Raw genomic sequence first — 19,298 nt, 5'->3', positions numbered from 1 at the left:
ATGCATTCTATACTATTTACTCCCTCTGTCCCTAAATATAAGTCTTTTTAGAGACCCCACTATAGAGACTACATTTGGATGTATATAGTTCACTCATTCTGCTCCGTATGTAGTCTATAGTGAAATCTCTTAAAGACGTATTTAGGAATGGGAGTAATATTTATAGATTTAATGATTAATGATCAATTTTCAGATCAGAAAATAATACACATTGCATTCTTAAACCACCGGTTACTAAAGGAGTTACGACAAACATGCTAGACATGAATGTAGGACATTAGCGGCATTTTTTTTAAGTGACATTTTAAAATCACTTTAGCCGAAAATGTTGTTACCGTCTGTCATCAGTACTTGCAGAGCAGTAGCTGCCGCCGCCATGGCATGATCTGGGATGCTAAGAGGGGCTTGAGGTAGCTTGGAATACATCACGCTATCTGGCTCGCTGGCGACCAGGTCCATAGGAGCTGAAAACAGACGTATATTGAACTGCATTGATCTGACTGGGGCCAATTCCCTGTAAGTCAGCACCATCCTGAATGAGCTAAACATCAGGATCACCCATCAGGCTACTAGGATCAGCATTATACGAGTTCCATCGGACTGTCTATCTCTTCTCCAATTTCAGTTATAACTACAGAGTGACGAAGGCCGATCATTGCAGAGTTCAGACTTCAGAGTCACGGCTGAAGTGTGAAATCCTATTTGGGCGAAGCCAAAACCATGACTCCAAGGTCCATATCTAGCAGCAAGATGGCCAAGCACATATGGCACTTGATTGACAACATTCAGCGGGGGGAGAGGGCAAGCTTAAGTAAAAGTGTTTCCTTGGACAGAAAAAGTTGCATGTATACCAGTGTTCATAAAACAAACAGTTACAGTCGTCACTTGATTGAGAATCTCATGAGCTGCATGGTAGGAAGCCTGTTGAGGAGCTAGCGAGGCAAACAAGGAATCATCTGAAGACCTTCAGGGGCACACTAGAGCTAGCAGAAGAGTGTTCGGAAATAGACTGTCATGAGAACGATTGGTTGCTGGCAGGTCATTGCGGGCTGCCACACTGCCCGCTAAAAATCAAGCGGCCGGCGGGCAGCCGCTAAAAAAGCTGGCTCCCGCTTTGGTGTTTGCGGGCAGCCGCATCCCGCCCCGCCAGCAACCTGAGATCAGACCTCATCGTAGGTACTGGTGGTGTCAACTTCATCAGAGCAGGGCTTCATAGCAGTAACATTCCCCTTCCCTTGAGGAACAGCTGTCCTCAAGCTGGAACCCGCGGAAAACGTTGCCGCAGTTCATCAAGTTCCTCCCAGGCTGCCAGTGTTTCTGGTTGACCGGACCACTGGATCAAACCTTGCTGTATAGCCACCAAGCCCCATTGATGAAAGCAACGCTGCGGAACACAAACAGGAATGGCAAATTGAGCATCATCAGGAGGTAACTCTGGCTGTACCTGACAGTGAGGTCCCAATGCCTGCTTAAGCTGGGACACATGCAGCACCGGGTGGATGTGGCTGCCTGCAGGTAACTGAAGCCGATAAGCCGATGGACCGATGCGTTCGATCACTTCGAACTTCAAAGGAGCCATAGTACTTGAATAACAGCTTATGATGCACAAGTGGAGCCACTGACAATTGTATATAGGGCTGGACTTCCATAGACACTGAATCCCCAATGTTAAACACACAATCAGAGTGTTTCTTATCCGCCTGATTTTTCATACGAGTACGCACTCGTTCCAAATGCTGTTGCAAAATACGAAGCATCAATGCGCAATCTTTGAGCCAAGTGTCTAGATCAGGCACAACACAAGTATCAGTGGCAGAGATACCAAATTGCCCAGGAGAATGTCCATACAACACTTCAAAAAAGTGACTTGCCATCCAGGGACGAATGCATGCACGTATTGTATCAGTATTCCGCAAGAGAGAGCCACCGCGCCCATTTCACTGGACATGCGTGAGTAAAGCACCGCAAGTAAGCCTCAAGACATTGGTTTACTCACTCAGACTGTCCATTAGTCTGAGGATGGTGCAATGAACTCATGTGAAGCCTCATAGCAGTAAGAGCAGCAATTTCTCGCCAGAAACAACTGGTGAAGATACGGTCACGATCTGTGACAATAGACTCGGGTATACCGTGTAGCTTGTGAATATTGCCCATGAAAGCAGTGGTGACAGTAGCAACTGTGAAGGGATGCGTCGATCCGATAAAATGAGCATACTTCGACAGTTTATCAACCACCACTAAAAAGCAATTGATTCGGCCAGATTTTGGAACACCCTCCACAAAATCCATGGTAAGCATTTTCCAATATAGGAACCGGTAGAGCTGCCAACAGCCCTGGGTATTCTGTTCTGTCAGGCTTGGCACGCTGACAGATAATGCACTCACTCACATATTGATGCACTTGAGCTCTCATCCCTTTTCCAATATAGGAGCTGTTTGAGGCGCCTCAAGGTTACCGGAATGCCAGAATGGCCTCCTACAGTACTAGAGTGAAAAGCCTCAATAATCTTGTAGGGGATGCACGGGGCAGCCATAAGCGAGATTTGTAACGAATCATATCATCATGTTCAGTGTGCACTGCCAGCCTAGTCAACGATTCTTTAGCTTGTTGGTCAGATTGGTACAAATCCATAACCTCTTGAATCCACCAACACTGGATGGTGAGAAGTAATAGCCAGGTAATGACAATTCATCATGTGGTCTACAAGATAGAGCATCGGCCACTCTGTTGTTCTCACTTCTCACTCCCTTTTTTGTACTTGATCGTAAACTGAAGCCCCAGTAGTTTGGAAAACATCATGTGCTGCCAGGTTGTATGCAAACGTTGGTCTTCTAAATGTGCCAAGCTGCAATGATCTGTAAGAATAAAAAATTCAGCATGTTGGAGATACGTACACCACTGTTTGACAGCTAATAAAATAGCCTTTTCGTATGTTGACAAACCCCTTGTTCTTGAACCCAAACTTTTGCAGACAAAAGCAATCGGATGTCCATGGGAATAAAACTGCACCAACTCCTGAATCACAAGCGTCCGTTTCAATAGTGAACTGCAGGCTGAAATTGGGCAAAGCCAATACAGGAGAAGTCAGTGCAGATTTTAATAAGTCAAATGCAGCCTGAGCATCAGGAGACCATACAAATGGAACATTCTTCCGAAGCAACTGAATGAGGGGCTGGCTGATAATGCCATAATGGCAAACAAACTTGCGATAATATCCAGACAACTCAAGGAATCCTCGCAGTTCTTTCAAGTTTTGCGGGGCTGACCAGGATAGCACATCTTGCACTTTAGAAGGATCAGTGGATACCCTTTGTTCATTCACTACAAGACCCAGATAAGCAATGCTGCATTGGGAAAAAACACATTTGGATGCTTTGACCTTCCACTGATTCTGCTGGAGTAATTGCAAAACTTGTTTCAGATGCTCCACATGATCGGCTAATGTCTCGCTATATACAAGTATGTCATCAAAGAAAACCACCGTGCATTAACGTAACACAGCCGACCGTGTTTCATTCATGACAACTTGGAACACTGCGGGAGCTCCTGTGAGACCGAATGCCATAACATTGAATTGATAATGACCACTGTGAGTATGGAACACCGTCTCGTACTCCTCCCCTGGAGCCAATCGTATCTGATGATAACCAGCACGAAGATCCAATTTGGAGAACCAAGGGTCCAGTCAATTCATCGAGCAGTTCATCTATCACCGGCAGAGGAAACTTGGATTTTAAGGTCAGAAGGTTCAAGTGTCTGTAATCAACGCACAGCCTCCAGGCGTGGTCCTTCTTCTTAACCATAATAATGGGTGATGCAAACGCACTAGAGCTTGGTTCAATGACACCAGATTTAATCATTTCCTTGATTTGATTTCCAATTTCACTCTTTAGTTCTGGCAAGTATCTGTAAGGACGAATGTTGACCGGCCTTGCACCCTCCATTAAAGGAATATGGTAATCACATGCACACCGAGGTGGCAGTGCCGTGGGTGTCTCAAATATTTCCATGAATTCAGACAACACTTGACTGATATCTGTTGGTAAAAACGTCAGTAATAAAGTCAATAGTACCATCCTGTAACAACTGTAATTCCACTACAGTGAAAGCAAAATGTTCTGGAAGTTCTCCTTGCAAGAACACCAGTTTGCCCTTATGTTCAAAAGCCAGCCATTTTTGCAACCAATTCACGCTCATGGTGCCTTGTGCAGATAGCCAATCCATACCAATTATACCGTCATAATGATTGAGTGGTAAAATTTTGAAATCTGTCAGGAACGGATGTCCTCCTGCAGACCAAGCGCACTGAGGAATCCATTTGGAACACACAAATTGCCCTCCTCCAGCTACTCTCACACGCTGTACTTTGCCAAGCTCCTGTTGATTCTGAAGGTTGCTTGTGAAATGCTCACTCAGGAAGGAATGAGAACTTAGAATCCAAAAGAAATACCACCTCATGACCTGAAATATGACTCTGTAAACGAAGGGCACTAGCCTCCGTGCTACCTGACCGAGTCTCCTCAGATAACACCATCAGGTCCATACCACTGTCATTGGAATCTAAATAATCAGCAGCACAAAACTCCATCAGCTCCTGAACCACATGTAATTACAAAGTGGTGTTGCACTTGTGCTCTTTACCCCAGCGCTCACCGCAAATGAAACACAGACCCTTGGGACAGCGATAGGCTTTTAGTGCTGCTAGCTTATCCTCAGATCCTGCTGCTTGCTTGCCTGGGTCATGGGTTTTAACTTCTTCAGTACCCTTGGAACTGGCTGGCTTGTACTGTCAAGAATAAAGATCTAGAGCTGTCTCTTTGACTGAATGATGGCGAAGAATAATCAGGTTCCCTGTAGCCCACCTCTTCCTGCACAGAAGCAACAGAATAAGCAGTATCCAAATTGACAGGTCTCTGAACAGCAACAATTAAAGGCACCTCATGCTTAACCCATCTACAAGTCTAATTGTGTAAGGTAGCATATCAGGTTGAGGTTCATATGCTGTGAGCTGATCCATCAGTTCAGAAAATTGACTGATGTAATCCTCCACAGTGCCTATTTGATGCAAACGATACAATTGAGGAACAAGTTTTCGATGTTAATTTCTAACAAAGTGGTGCATTACTGCTTCACAGAACTCAGTCCAGGAAGCACGCACAAATTTGTGCTGAACTGAAGAAGCCAGCGTGTGCCAGCACCCTCAAACTGCATTGCTGCTACTGCTATCCAGAGGTCAGGATCAGTATCGAACATGGTAAAGTAATCGACACAGCATGTTCGGCAGAGTTTAGGATTTTTGCCGTCAAATTTTGGAAACTCCATGGAAGGTAGTTTTCCATGGTTTGAGTTGGATCCTCTCCTCTCCCTATTCAACAGACTAGCAAAGGAAGAGTTCGAGTTCTGATTCTCATGGATACCTCGTGTCGGAGGAGGGATGTAAGGCAGAGAGAGGTGCCCTAGATCCCGCCCCCCGTGTGATCGTAGTCGTACGGTGCCCATCTGGGCCGGTTTCCGCGGCTCCCCTCGGTGTCCTGATGAGCGGATCAGAGTCGCCGCAATGGGAGGCGAGACCCTTCGCCGCTCAAAGCTCCTCGATCTGCTTGAGCAATTCCCTTCGGCGCCGTCGGTGTAGGCCTGCATGTCGTTGATGATGGTGCCGACCGCCTTGTCCACCACCCGCTGACGGAGCGCGACACCGCCGCATCGACCGCACGGCCGACTGCTGCAATGATGAGCTCATCGAGCTCCTTCTGGTGTCGGACGTGTGCCGCCTCGTTCGCCTGGTTGATGGTCTCATAGACCGCCTTCCCCTCAGGGGTGAGGTGCTCCATAAGCTCCTGCCGCCGGCGCGCAGCCGCTGCCGCTAGGCGCGTATCGTGAGGGTGATCCAGCTTTAAGGTGGGGCGAAATTTTCTGGCTTGGAGTACCAGTTGTTAGGAGCACAGCAAGATCTGGAGATGGCTATGGTGGAATTCTGTCGCTTACAGAGGAAAGCTTACAGGTAAAGCAGCAATCTATACAGCTGTCAGCCGTGTATCTATTCGCCGCAATACAAACCATTCCCCTATATGCTACTTATACCAGCTCACTTGACCATTGATCAGACGCATATCTCTGTGAGGGCCTGGGTACACGCTTCTTCGGCTGGGCCTTCTCCTAGGCTGCATCCTAGGTACTGGTGGTGTCGACTTCGTCAGAGCATGGCTTCATAGCAGTAACACGATGTCTATTCCGATGACAATAAAAAGACTCACATTAACCACCAGGAATGGTTAAACCCTGCAACTTTCAGCATAGATCTGTGGTCTTTTCCGATGGACCTACCGTGTGAGATGCATTCTCCACTTCCAACTGTATCACCGAATGCACAGGCCAGGAATCTACTTGGTCCAAGCTAGCACTAGCACATGGCTGGAGTATGTGCTTTGCTCCAGATTGCAACTTAACAGGTCTTGTACCCACACTGTTAACAGAATCTGCCAATGCGAACTGTACTTGCATCACTGCCTACAGCTTGAAGTTTTATTTTAGGTTTGTTGAGACGAACAGGCAAATATCTCAGGGTTGTCCATCTGGTCTGGATCCACAGACTTCTTCCAGGAGTGGCGACAGATTGATTTATGTCCTTCCCTGCTACACAAGGTTTCTTTGGTAATGACAATAACACATCATCCTTTTTTGCTGGTCTTTTGAAACTTTTGCTGATTTGCTTCAAAATCTCAGTATTTGATCTTGATGCTATGGGAGCCTGTTTCATGCTACCCTTGTCTATAAAGATCACATCCCCAGGAGCATTACATTTGCCTGGTTCGCAAGGCAGGGGAACTAGTGGACGGAATGTAGTATATCCATGAGGCCGTGCAGCTTCACTACTATAAACATGAGAAGAGACCACCGAAGGGGGCAATGGACGGAGTGAGGTAAACTTTGTTTGAGTTGTTGATGCAGCAGTGCTCTGAATAGAGTAACCAGACATACAGTGTGATATTGGGGTCATTTGTGTCATGCTGCTGCTGATTTCAGAGGAAAAGCTGAACTGAGATGGCCCTGGTCTTGTTTCAACAAATAATTTGAACTTGTTCCATGGATCGTATGATGGCCTTGGTGCAACACTAGGCATGCATCTGCCCTGAGCAGGACCTAGTTGTCGTTGATTAGCAGTACTCTGAACTTGATTTGCCACAGCTGGTCGCTGATGCCCTACCTGGCCTCATTGTACCTGCTCACCGGTTGCATAAACACCTTGTTTGGCACAGTTAGTTGAGATTGATGACCCTGATTTGCTTTTGCTGAAATCGGACCCTTCCTCAGCTGCTGGAACAGAAGAAAAACGTGATACATACATACTCAGATGGTGATCTCCCTTGCTAGTTCCTGCATGAATAGATGTTGCCGGGAATTGCATAGTTACGAACTTCCACTCTTTCAGAGCTCGGACACTGTCTGGAACCCGTACTAAATGCAGTATCATCTGACAATTTTCTTCAGCTTGCGCCCGTGCAAACTGAAGTCCGCGCCAGCAAAATTTTGACCAAGCCGCAGGGCAGCTGAGCTCAACATCTGGGGCAATCAACGTGATTACCTGGCAAAATGACAAAGCTCGGAGTGAATTTCAGAACAGTTGATTTGTAAACTTCGATCAGAGGCAACCCTAGAAATCCATATAGGTCAATAAATAAACTAACCTAATAGAGACTAACCTATTAAAATTTCAGGCCCGAGGCAGAGGCCGGAAGTTGAATTCGATCCGAGATTCGGCCACCGCCACGGATTCCGCCTTCTTCTTCTTAGATCTGAGATTGGGGAACTCGGAAGTCATTTTCCCCCTTCCATATCGGCCGATGCGTGAACGCACCGGAGCCAAAACCAATCAGAGTCTGACAGGCGGGGGCCATCCAATTCCTCACGGCGGATTAACCCACATAGACACGCTTTCCTTGTAGAGGGCCAGAGGCCACACGGCTCAATTTTCGAAACATTAGCCCCCACCCAAGCGAGCCCCCCGCCCCCCTCATCCCACCACATTTCACACTACCGCCCAAAAGAGAAGAGAAGAGAGAGAGAGAGAGGCTCCCATGGCGGGTCTCGGATCTCCACCTGCCAGCGATAGCCCGGGTGGTTGGGGCGAGTTACCCGTCGACATCCTCATCGTTCTGGTGTTCGACTACCTGGACTGCTTCAAGGACCGCCTCGCCGTCGCCGGAGTCTGCAAGGCGTGGCGCCGCGTCGTCTCCGACCTGCGCGCGCCGCCGATCCCCTGGCTTCTCCTCCCACACCGCGGCGCCCTCCCTCCCTCCTTCGTCTGCCTGCTCGGCAACGGAGGTAACCCCCACGACCACCCCGTCCCCGCAATCCTGCACCACATGCCGCGGCATATCAGCTCGGCGAGGCAGGGGGGCTGGATTTTGGTGGGAACAAAGGATCGCAACTATGAGCTGGTGAATTTCAACTCGGGCGCGCGGCTAAGCCTCCCACACTGTATGCGGGACATCCGCGACCGCATCAGCGATCAAAGGTTCGTCCGCATCAGCGCCGCCGCCATATCGCCGCCGCCTCCCGGACTCGGGTATGTCGACCCGACGGCCCTCTCCGACTCCACCTCCGCGGCCCTCCATGTCTCCCCACTCTACGAGACCGAGTACACCATTCCAGTTCCAGGCTTCACCATCGCCGCCATCATGGTGGGGAATACCCAGCTCGCCTTCTGGCCACTTGCTAATGGGACGATCTGGACACCTGCGCCAAGGAACGCGGGGGGTTTGGCGGGGGGCCTGGAGGACGTCATCTTCTACAACGAGTCATTCTGTGTCCTGACTCGCAACGAGAACATTCTCAAGTACCACATGCCACAGGCACAGAACAGAGCATGCACAGTATGCGCTCGGGGAGGTGCATCTTCTATCCAAGGCCACCCGGAGTCGCGCCTGAGCCGGTCGTTGCCCGCTTCCTAGTGGAGAGCCGCGGGAGGCTTCTCATGGTGATCCAGATCGCGCCTCTCGCAGACGTGCTTGGTGAGCCTCGCCTCACCACAGGCTTCAGAGTCTTCTCCATGAAAAGCCCTACCGGCGAGCTTGGTCTGCACCGTTGGGTCGAGGAAGATCTTGGCAACCGCCTGATCTTTGTTGGGCGAGGCTGCTCACGCTCCTTCAATACATCGGACCTGCACCTGCGCTCTGGCATTTATTTCCTCGACACGAGTACCTTTGATGTGGTCAGGCCCAAGGTGTACCCTAACAATGACATGGGCGTGTGGCTGCCCCACGGCTTGGTCGACCGACCATTTCCAGATCAGGAGGTCTCCTCATCGGTAGCGCCAGCAGTCTGGGCGCTGCCCTTCAGGTTATGATTTTCTTCATCTGTTCATACCCTTGTGTACTGCTTGCTGCTAGTATATTCAGGTTTTGATTGTTCTTGATTGATGGTTTAGGATTCAAGGAGGTGATAGCACTGAAGAAACTGCCGAGGAGGAGCTGCTTGAAACGCATGTACAAGAAGATGATGTTCATGGAAGATGATGTGGTTGCTAGCTTGATCTGGTTACCTTTACTGTTCTGGAGTTAGCTTTTTGATTTTGCTCTTCACTGAAGATGGTGCTTGAGATGCGGGTCGCTGAAGAAGATGATCTCCATTGAAGATGGTGCTGGAGATGCTGGGGATGCTGGTTGCTGGCTTCATCTTGTTACTTTTACTGTTCTGGAGTTAGTTTTCTGATTTTGCTGTTAATCAAAGCGATTGATGCTAGTTGAGGCACTTCAATAGTGGTGCTGATCACGAGGTTCAAATTACTTGCTGATAGTATTCAGAGGTTCTACTTGTTTGTTGCTATTGTTTGTGAGCTTCTAGTTGCTTGCTGCGTGTTCAGCAGCTTGCAATTGTTGCTACAGTTCAGGTTCTCTATAGGCTGAATGTTCAGCAGCTTGCAATTGTTGCTACAAGTTCTTCGAGGCTTCTTTACTGTGGTTCGTTTGGTTCGAGGATAAACCTGTTGAATTTAGTTGATGTTTGTTAGGTCGGATCTGCTGTAGCTGTTGGGAATTCATCTTATCCCGTTTCTGGTGTTCTTTTTGAGATTTTTGATCGAAATGAAGCTGTGTTTTTTCGCGAAATTGCCTTCAGAGTCAGATGTTTACCCAAAATAGCACCTCAACAATCTTGTCTCACTTGTCACAATAAATGCCTCCACTAGATATGGGTTTCTTATTCATCATCGTCTAAATCCATATGAGTTGAGTTGTGTTTTGTTTTTGTTTTTTTTGGAAAAGGGGTGCAACCCCGGCCTCTGCATATGAGTTGAGTTGTGACACTACTCATTTTAGCCAACCGTCGGTGAACCTGAACAAATCTGAAAACAAACCATGGAACTTCTCTCTTTATCACCTAGCTGGTCACTAGTGCAGTTGATGCGTCATATGTTACAAAAAACCGTGAAATGCACGTATGTTCATTCGCAGCCAGTCTGAAAAAACAAACCAAGTATGGCATCTTTGGTTTCAGAGCTATTGGGTTATTTTTCCGACTAGCTGTGGTCTGAAAAATCGTTAGTATGCCTAGTGTTAAACATTTCTTTTATGCAACCAGCACAACCAGCACAACCAACATCAAATCGCGATTTGATGTACTCCCTCCGTTCCTAAATATTTGTCTTTTTAGAGATTTCAAATGGGCTACCACATACGAATGTATATAGACATATTTTAGAGTATAGATTCACTCATTTTGCTCCGTATGTAGGCACTTGTTGAAATCTCTAGAAAGACAAATATTTAGGAACGGAGGGAGTATTAAACAAAAAGCAGAGCAATTTGATGTTGCATGAAGAAATCGCGATTTGTAATTACAGTAGAAATTAGAAACCCACAGCCAAGTGACTGGTTGTGCTGGTTGGAGAAATCTGCCTGTCCAGTTTCGGTGAAGCTGCTCGGTAGCATAGAGCTGATTGGGGCTGTGTTGGTGTTTGGTGCGAACAAAACCTGTGGTGTGACGGGGCAGGTAGAGGCTAACCACGTCGGCTGGGTTTGTTTCCAGATTCATGAATGTGGCTTTCGTACTGGACTCTTGAGGAGCAAACATCTTGAGTGCGGCTAAATTGGCACTATCGGGCAGAAGCGCGCGCGTGGAAGCACAAGATTGTCTTTGTCGTTTTCTTTTATGGAAGAAACTTTAAATAGTTTGCTCCACATAGAGCTGACAGTGTGGAAGTTTTTTATTATCAAAACTGTTCATTTCAGTGCAAACTTTAGTACGTAGTACATCTGTTCTGGTCGAGCTGTTCTTTAATTGGATTGGTTCGTGCCCTGATTTTGGCATATGGTGAATGTTTATAGCTCATTCATTCCTATGTTCATATGCCGACACGCCTTGGTTTTGATCTATAAATACATACTACCAGAATTCTGTGGAATGACTTAATAGAAAACAAAGAATGTAAAATGTACAGTAAGTGCTTAGTTCAAAAGAGACCAATACATATTTACCGAACAGGCAGCAACATTTAGTTATTACTTGTACGATTGTTCTGGATGTGTAAAAGACTGAGTAAGACTAACTCAATACACATGCCGGAGTGAAATAGTATAATGCGTTTTAATATTGGTTTATGGGGGTACATTGCATGGCTAGATGATACATATATGCTAATAACGAAGAAAAGCTAGTAGAGTATTGGTGTAAATGTCTGCCACGCTTTGCCCAATAGCAGCAATAGTTTTTTTTAGGTAGACATCAATGTCCCAATCTTGGCAGGCTAAGAGCAAACAGAACCATTCGGTATAATAATTGTCGATTTACGAGATCCATCCTGTATACCCGTCCCGAACAGATCCTTCAAATCCAATCGTCCTAAGAAAAAATTTGAGATCTCGAATCCGCGAGCCCATTCCCTCCATATCTACGAGATTTCGCCCAAGTTTGTCGGGTCCCCTTACCCTTGACGCAAACTCCGGTCGTTTCAGTTCTCGCCTCCCGCGCCTCCAATCCCGCCTCTGACCTCGCAGTTCGGCCTCACGGCACCGGAAATTGACCGGATGGAGTACCCGCCGCCCCGGGTGCCTCATATCATGCGCTGATCGTGCCTCCACCGTCGTCGCCGCTCCGTCCGCCCGCGCCGGCAACGGCTTCCGCCGCTGCCCCAACTCCTCCCGCCGCCGCCATCAAAAGGAAGAGGCAGGGGAACCACATCGTCCAAGGTGGCGCGGCTGGCGCGACACGACCCTCCTTCGGCCTCTCTCTGATTCCGCCCGCCAAAGGTGCGGGCGGGAGGAAGAAGACCACCTCCACTGGCCCAGCGGTGCGCAGGCGAAGCCACCGGGGAAGAAGGCGATTGCGACAAGGGGTCGGGCTCCTCCTCTGCCTCCGGCCGACGATGGCATCCACATTCACAGCGAAGCGGCCGGGCATGCATACAATGTGTTTGATGAAACAATCGGGAGGTATAAACATGTTCTTTTGCTCGGTTTGCTCCGATGATCCATGCATCGGCTGTTCCCAACACTTGTTTGATCTTCGGCCATTTAATTTTGTAGCCAAAATGTGCCCTCCACATATGCCGAGATGTTGGTCGAGAGCACGGTGGATTTGAGTGCCCACCTCGGTTATTTTGATGCATCTTATGTTGAGGTCGAGGCGGAGGTGAATGAAGATAATGACGATGAGGTGCAAGATATCAACGAGTCCAATTATGATTCTAGGGTGGGGAGGACAGGCAACTACACGGAGACGGAGGATGTGTGCTTAGTTAAAGCATGGGAAAGCGTCTCTCTTGACGCCATGATCGGCAAGGATCAAACCTATGAGAACTATTGGCAAAGAATCGAGGACAAATATCACAAAATGATGCCATTCCCTTCCGATCGAAGCTTGAAGCCACTCCAAGGGTGTTGGGACACCATCAAAAAAGCTTGCGGTCATTGGAGTGGGTGCTTGGAGGCCGTGCGGAATGCACCTCCAAGTGGCGTCACCATCGATGATTATGTGAGATTTCACCATCTTTGTCTCTTTGGTCGTGTTGATATGAAGTGCATGAGCTCATAGTTGTCTCAATGTTTGTTTTTAGGATCACAATGCCAATGAGTACTACAAGCAAACCGCGGGCACCAATGGCCGGTCATTTGATACGTCCATTTTGCATCATGATTTCTTACTGTTATTTACAATATTTTTATGCATAATAAATCTTTATGGAGTAATTCTAATGCCTTTTCTCTCATAATATGCAAGGTTTACACAAAGAGGGGGAATGCTGGCAGCTGAAATTTTGGACTTGAAAAAGCTACGTCAAAGTTACCTATTCTGTACAACTCCTAATAAGCTAAAACTTCACGGAGAATTAATTTGGAATATATGAAAAATACTGGAGCAAATAACTACCGAAAGGGGCCACCTGGTGAGCACAATACACCAGGGCGCGCCATGCCCCCCCAGGCGCGCCCTAGTGGGTTGTGCTCAGCCCAGCCCACCTCCGGTGCCCATCTTCTGGTATATAAGTCATTTTGACCTAGAAAAAATAAGGAGAGGACTTTCGGGATGGAACGCCACCATCTCGAGGCAGAACTTGGGCAGGAGCACGTTTGCCCTCCGTGGAGCGATTCCGTCGGGGGAACTTCCCTCCCGAAGGGGGAAATCAAAGCCATCGTCCTCACCAACAACCCTCTCATATTTAGGAGGGCAATCTCTATCAACATCTTCAACAACTCCATCTCCTCCTAAACCCTAGTTCATCTCTTGTGTTCAATCTTTGTACCGGAACCTTAGATTGGTACTTGTGGGTGACTAGTAGTGTTGATTACATCTTGTAGTTGATTACTATAAGATTTATTTAGTGGAATATTATATGTTCAGATCCATTATGCTATTTAATACCCCTCTGATCTTGAGCATGATTATCATTTGTGAGTAGTTACTTTAGTTCTTGAGGTCATGGGAGAAATCATGTTGCAAGTAATCATGTGAACTTGATATGTGTTCGATATTTTCATGATATGTATGTTGTGATTCCCTTAGTGGTGTCATGTGAACGTTGACTACATGGCACTTCACCATATTTGGGGCTAAGGGAATGCATTGTGGAGTAGTTATTAGATGATGGGTTCCTAAAGTGACAGAAGCTTAAACCCTAGTTTATGCGCTACTTTGTAAGGGGCCGATTTGGATCCAAATGTTTAATGCTATGGTTAGATTTTATTTTAATACTTTTCTTGTAGTTGCAGATGCTTGCCGGGGGGGGGGTTAATCATAAGTGGGAGGTTTGTTCAAGTAAGAACAACACCCAAGCACCGGGTCCACCCACATATCAAAATTATCAAAGTAGTGAAAGCAAATCAAACCAACATGATGAAAGTGACAAGATGAAATTCCCGTGTACCCTCAAGAACACTTTGCTTATTATAAGAGACTATTTTGGCATGTCCTTTGCCAGAAAAGGATTAGGCTACCTTGCTGCACTTTATTTACAGTTACCTTTACTTGTCCATTACAAATTATCTTGCTATCAAACTACCTGTTACCGACTATTTCAGTGCTTACAGAAATTACCTCGCTGAAAACCACTTGTCATTTCCTTCTGCTCCTCGTTGGGTTCGACACTCTTACTTATCGAAAGGACCACGATTGATCCCCTATACTTGTGGGTCACCAAGACTCTTTTTTGGCGCCGTTTCCGGGGAGTGAAGCGCTCTTGGTAAGTGGAAATTGGTAAGGAAAAAATTATTACTACGTGCTAAAATTTATTGTCACTTGTTACTATGGAAAACCATCCATTGAGGGGTTTGTTCGGGGTATCTTCACCTCGACTGGAAGCACAATTAGTTGCCCCTCAACCTACTGCACCTACTAAAAATATTGGTTATGAAATTCCTTCGGGTATGATGGAACAACTGCTAGCCAATCCCTATGTAGGAGATGGAACTGAACATCCTGATATGCACTTGATATATGTAGATGAAATTTCTTGATTATTTAAGCTTGCAGGTTTATCCAGAGATGAAGCTAAGAAGAAGGTTTTCCCTTTATCTTTGAAGGGAAAAGCATTGACATGGTATAGGCTAGCGATGATATTGGATCTTGGAACGAAATCGATTGAAATTGGAATTTCACCAAAAAAATTATCATGTGCTTCTAGTTCATCGTGATCGAAATTATATATATAATTTCTGGCCTCGTGAAGGAGAAAGTATCGCTCTAGCTTGGGGGAGGCTTAAGTCAATGTTATATTCATGACCCAATCATGAGCCCTTTAGAGAAATTTGAAGGAAATATGCCCTAGAGGCAATAATAAAGTTGTTATTTTATATTTACTTATTCATGATAAAGGTTTATTATTCATGCTATAATTGTATTGATCTAAAACCTAAATACATGTGTGAATACATAAACAAACACCGTGTCCCTAGTATGCCTCTACTAGACTAGCTCGTTGATCAAAGACGGTTAAGGTTTCCTAACCATAGACATGTGTTGTCATTTGATAACGGGATCACATCATTAGGAGAATGATGTGATGGACAAGACCCATCCGTTAGATTAGCATAATGATCGTTCAGTTTTATTGCTATTGCTTTCTTCATGTCAAATACATATTCCTTCGACTATGAGATTATGCAACTCCCGGATACCGGAGGAATGCCTTATGTGCTATCAAACGTCACAGCGTAACTTGGTGATTATAAAGATGCTCTGCAGGTATCTCCGAAGGTGTTTGTTGAGTTGGCATAGATCGAGATTAGGATTTGTCACTCCGAGTATCGGAGAGGTATCTCTGGGCCCTCTCGGTAATACACATCATAAGCTTGCAAGCAAACGAGTAAGGAGTTAGTCACAAGGCGATGTATTACGGAACGAGTAAAGAGACTTGCCAGTAATGAGATTGAACTAGGTATGAAGATACCGACGATCGAATCTCGGGCAAGTAACATACCGACGCACAAAGGGAATTACGTATGTTGTCATAACGGTTCGACCGATAAAGATCTTCGTAAAATATGTAGGAGCCAATATGGGCATCCAGGTTCCGCAATTGGTTATTGACCGAAGAGGTGTCTCGGTCATGTCTACATAGTTCTCGAACCCATAGGGTTCGCACGCTTAACGTTCGAAGACGATATAGTATTATATGAGTTATGTGATTTGGTGACCAAATGTTGTTCAGAGTCCCGGATGAGATCACGGACATGAGGAGGAGTATCGAAATGGTAGAGAGGTAAAGATTGATATATACAAGACGATGGTATTCGGACACCGGATGTGTTTTGGGGGGTACCGGGTACTTATCGGGTCACCGGAAGGGGTTCCGGGCACCCCCGACAAAAGATATGGGCCTTATGGGCCAAGAGGGGAAACGCACCAGCCACAAGGGGCTGGTGCGCCCCCCATATGGGCTGGCCTAGGAGGAGAAGGAAAGAAGGGAAGGGAAAGGAAAGAGTGGAATAGGATTCCCCCTTCCTTCCCTCTCCTCCCCTCTTTCCTTCCCCCTCCAACAAACATGGCAGGGGGCGCGACCAAGGGCAGGAGCCCAAGTAGGATTGGGACCTACTTGGGGCGCCCCTTGGCCTTTCCCCTCTCCCTCCCACCTATATATATATATGAGGAGGGGGGCGCCTAGCACACACCATATCATTTGTTAGCCGTGTGCGGTGCCCCCCTCCACCGTTTACACCCCAGATCATATTTTTGTAGTGCTTAGGCGAAGCCCTGCGGAGATAAGTTCACCATCACTGTCACCATGCCGTTGTGCTGACGAAACTCATCTACTACCTTGATGACTTTCTGGATCAAGAAGGTGAGGGACGTCACCGAGCTGACCGTGTGCAGAACGCGGAGGTGTCGTGCGTTCGGTACTTGATCGGTTGACGTGAGAAGAAGTTCGACTATGTCAACCACGTTGTGAAACGCTTCTGCTTACGGTCTACGAGGGTATGTAGACACACTCTCCCCCTTGTTTCTATGCATCTCCATGGATAGATCATTCCGTGTGTGTAGAAATTTTCTGTTTTCCATGCAACGTTTCTCAACAATGGCATCAGAGCCAGGTCTATGCGTAGATGATATGCACGAGTAGAACACAAAGAGTTGTGGGCGGTGATAGTCATATTGCTTACCACCAATGTCTTATTTGATTCGGCGGTATTGTGGGATGAAGCGGCCCAGACCAACCGTACATGTCCACGCACATGAGACCGGTTCCACTGACAAACATGCAACTAGTTTTGCATAAAGGTGGCTGGCGGGTGTCTGTTTCTCCTATTTTAGTTGAATCGAATTTGACTACGGCTGGTCCTTGAAGAATGTTAAAACAACAAACTTGACGAAACACCGTTGTGGTTTTGATGTGTAGTTAAGAACGGTTCTTGCTAGAAGCCCGCAGCAGCCACATAAAACTTGCAACAACAAAGTAGAGGACATCTAACTTGTTTTTGCAGGGTATGTTGTGATGTGATATGGTCAAGACATGATGTGATATACGTTATTGTATGAGATGATCATGTTTTGTAAAAATTATTGGCAACTGGTAGGAGCCTTATGGTTTTCTCTTTATTGTATGAAATGCAAACGCCATGTAATTGCTTTACTTTATCACTGTGTGTTAGCAATAGTTGTAGAAGCAATAGTTGGTGAGACGACCAGGACGCTACGATGGAGATCAAGGTGTCGAGCCGGTGACGATGGAGATCATGATGATGCTTTGGAGATGGAGATCAAAATCACAAAATGATGATGGCCATATCATGTCACATATTTTGATTGCATGTGATGTTTATATTTTATGCATCTTATTTTGCTTAGTTCGGAGGTAGCATTATAAGATGATCCCTTAACTAAATTTCAAGGTATAAGTGTTCTCCCTGAGTATGCACTGTTGCGATAGTTCGTCGTGTTGAGACACCACGTGATGATCGGGTGTGATAGACTCTATGTTCACATACAACGGGTGCAAGACAGTTTTGCACATGCGGAATACTTGGGTTAAACTTAACGAGCCTATCATGTAAAGACATGGCCTCGAAACACTAGAGACCGAAAGGTCGAACGTGAATCATATAGTAGATATGATCAACATAGAGATGTTTGATAACCCACAAGTATAGGGGACCACAACAGTTTTTCGAGGGTAGAGTATTCAACCCAAATTTATAGATTCGACAAAGGGGAGCCAAATAATATTTGTAAGTATTAGTGGCTGATTTGTCAATTCAACCACACGTGGAGATTAATTATCTGCAGCAAAGTGATCAGTAGCAAAGTATGATAATTTTGATAATAGTAGCAGCAACAATAGTAACGGTAACAGTGATAGTAGTAGTTTTGTAGCAAGTGCAATAGTAACGATAACAGTAGTAACTTAGCAAGAACAATATGTAGGAAAATCGTAGGCATTGGATCGGCGATTTGTTGGATGATATTCATCATGTGATAGTTATAACCTAGGGCAATACGACACTAGCTCCAGTTCATAAATATAATGTAGGCATGTATTCCATAAATAGTCATACGTGCTTATGGAAAGAACTTGCATGCCATCTTTTATCCTACCCTCCCGTGGCAGCGGGGTCCTATTGGAAACTAAGGAATATTAAGGCCTCCTTTTAATAGAGAACCGGAACAAAGCATTAACACACAGTAAATACATGAACTCCTCAAACTACGGTCATCACCGGGAAGTGTCCCGACTATTGTCACTCCGGGGTTGCCGGATCATAACACGTAGTAGGTGACTACAACTTGCAAGATCGGATCTAGAACATAGATATAATGGTGATAACATAAATGGTTCAGATCTAAAATCATGGCACCCAGGCCTAAAGTGACAAGCATTAAGCATGGCAAAGTCATAGCAACATCAATCTCAGAACATAATGGATACTAGGGATCAAGCCCTAACAAAACTAACTCGATTACATGATGAATCTCATCTAACTCCTCATCGACCAGCGAGCCTACGAAGGAATCACCCACTCCCGGTGGGGAGCATCATGGAATTGGCGATGGAGAAGAGTTGGTGATGACGAAGATCGAAGATCCCCTCTCTGGAGCCCCAAACGGAGTCCAGATCTGGCCTCCCGATGAAGAACAGGAGACGGCGGCGGCTCCGTCTCATAGAATGCGATAATTCTTTCTCCCTGATTTTTTTTGGAGAAATAGGATTTTATAGCGTCGGTTTCAGAGTCTGCGGGGCCACCAGGTGCGGACAACCCACCTGGGCACGCCTGGAGGGGGGGTGCCCTGGTGGGTTGTGCCCACCCAGGTGCCACCCTCTGATGGTTCTTGGCTCCAGAAATTCTCTTTTATTGTATAAAAAATCCTCGAA

General features: G+C 46.3%; 1 protein-coding gene and 1 pseudogene across 1 annotated transcript; one reads left to right on the top strand and one right to left on the bottom strand.

The window, feature by feature from the left end:
* Nucleotides 1-8: 8 nt before the first annotated feature.
* LOC123110658 (uncharacterized) lies at nt 9-7,953 on the bottom strand (annotated as a pseudogene).
* A 123-nt stretch (nt 7,954-8,076) lies between these two features.
* LOC123110659 (uncharacterized) lies at nt 8,077-9,971 on the top strand. Its single transcript, XM_044531238.1, has 2 exons — nt 8,077-9,340; nt 9,429-9,971. The coding sequence occupies exon 1, from the start codon at nt 8,077-8,079 to the stop codon at nt 8,950-8,952; it is 876 nt and encodes a 291-aa protein (XP_044387173.1). The 3' UTR covers nt 8,953-9,340; nt 9,429-9,971.
* The last annotated feature ends 9,327 nt before the right edge of the window (nt 9,972-19,298 follow it).

The sequence above is a fragment of the Triticum aestivum genome, chromosome 5B (assembly GCF_018294505.1).
Source record: "Triticum aestivum cultivar Chinese Spring chromosome 5B, IWGSC CS RefSeq v2.1, whole genome shotgun sequence".
NCBI lineage: Eukaryota > Viridiplantae > Streptophyta > Magnoliopsida > Poales > Poaceae > Triticum > Triticum aestivum.
This window is presented reverse-complemented; position numbering and strand designations above follow the sequence as displayed.

What these genes read in the sequence shown, in the direction of transcription:
- LOC123110659 (XM_044531238.1), top strand. Translation starts at nt 8,077, where the DNA reads ATGGCGGGTCTCGGATCTCCACCTGCCAGCGATAGCCCGGGTGGTTGG.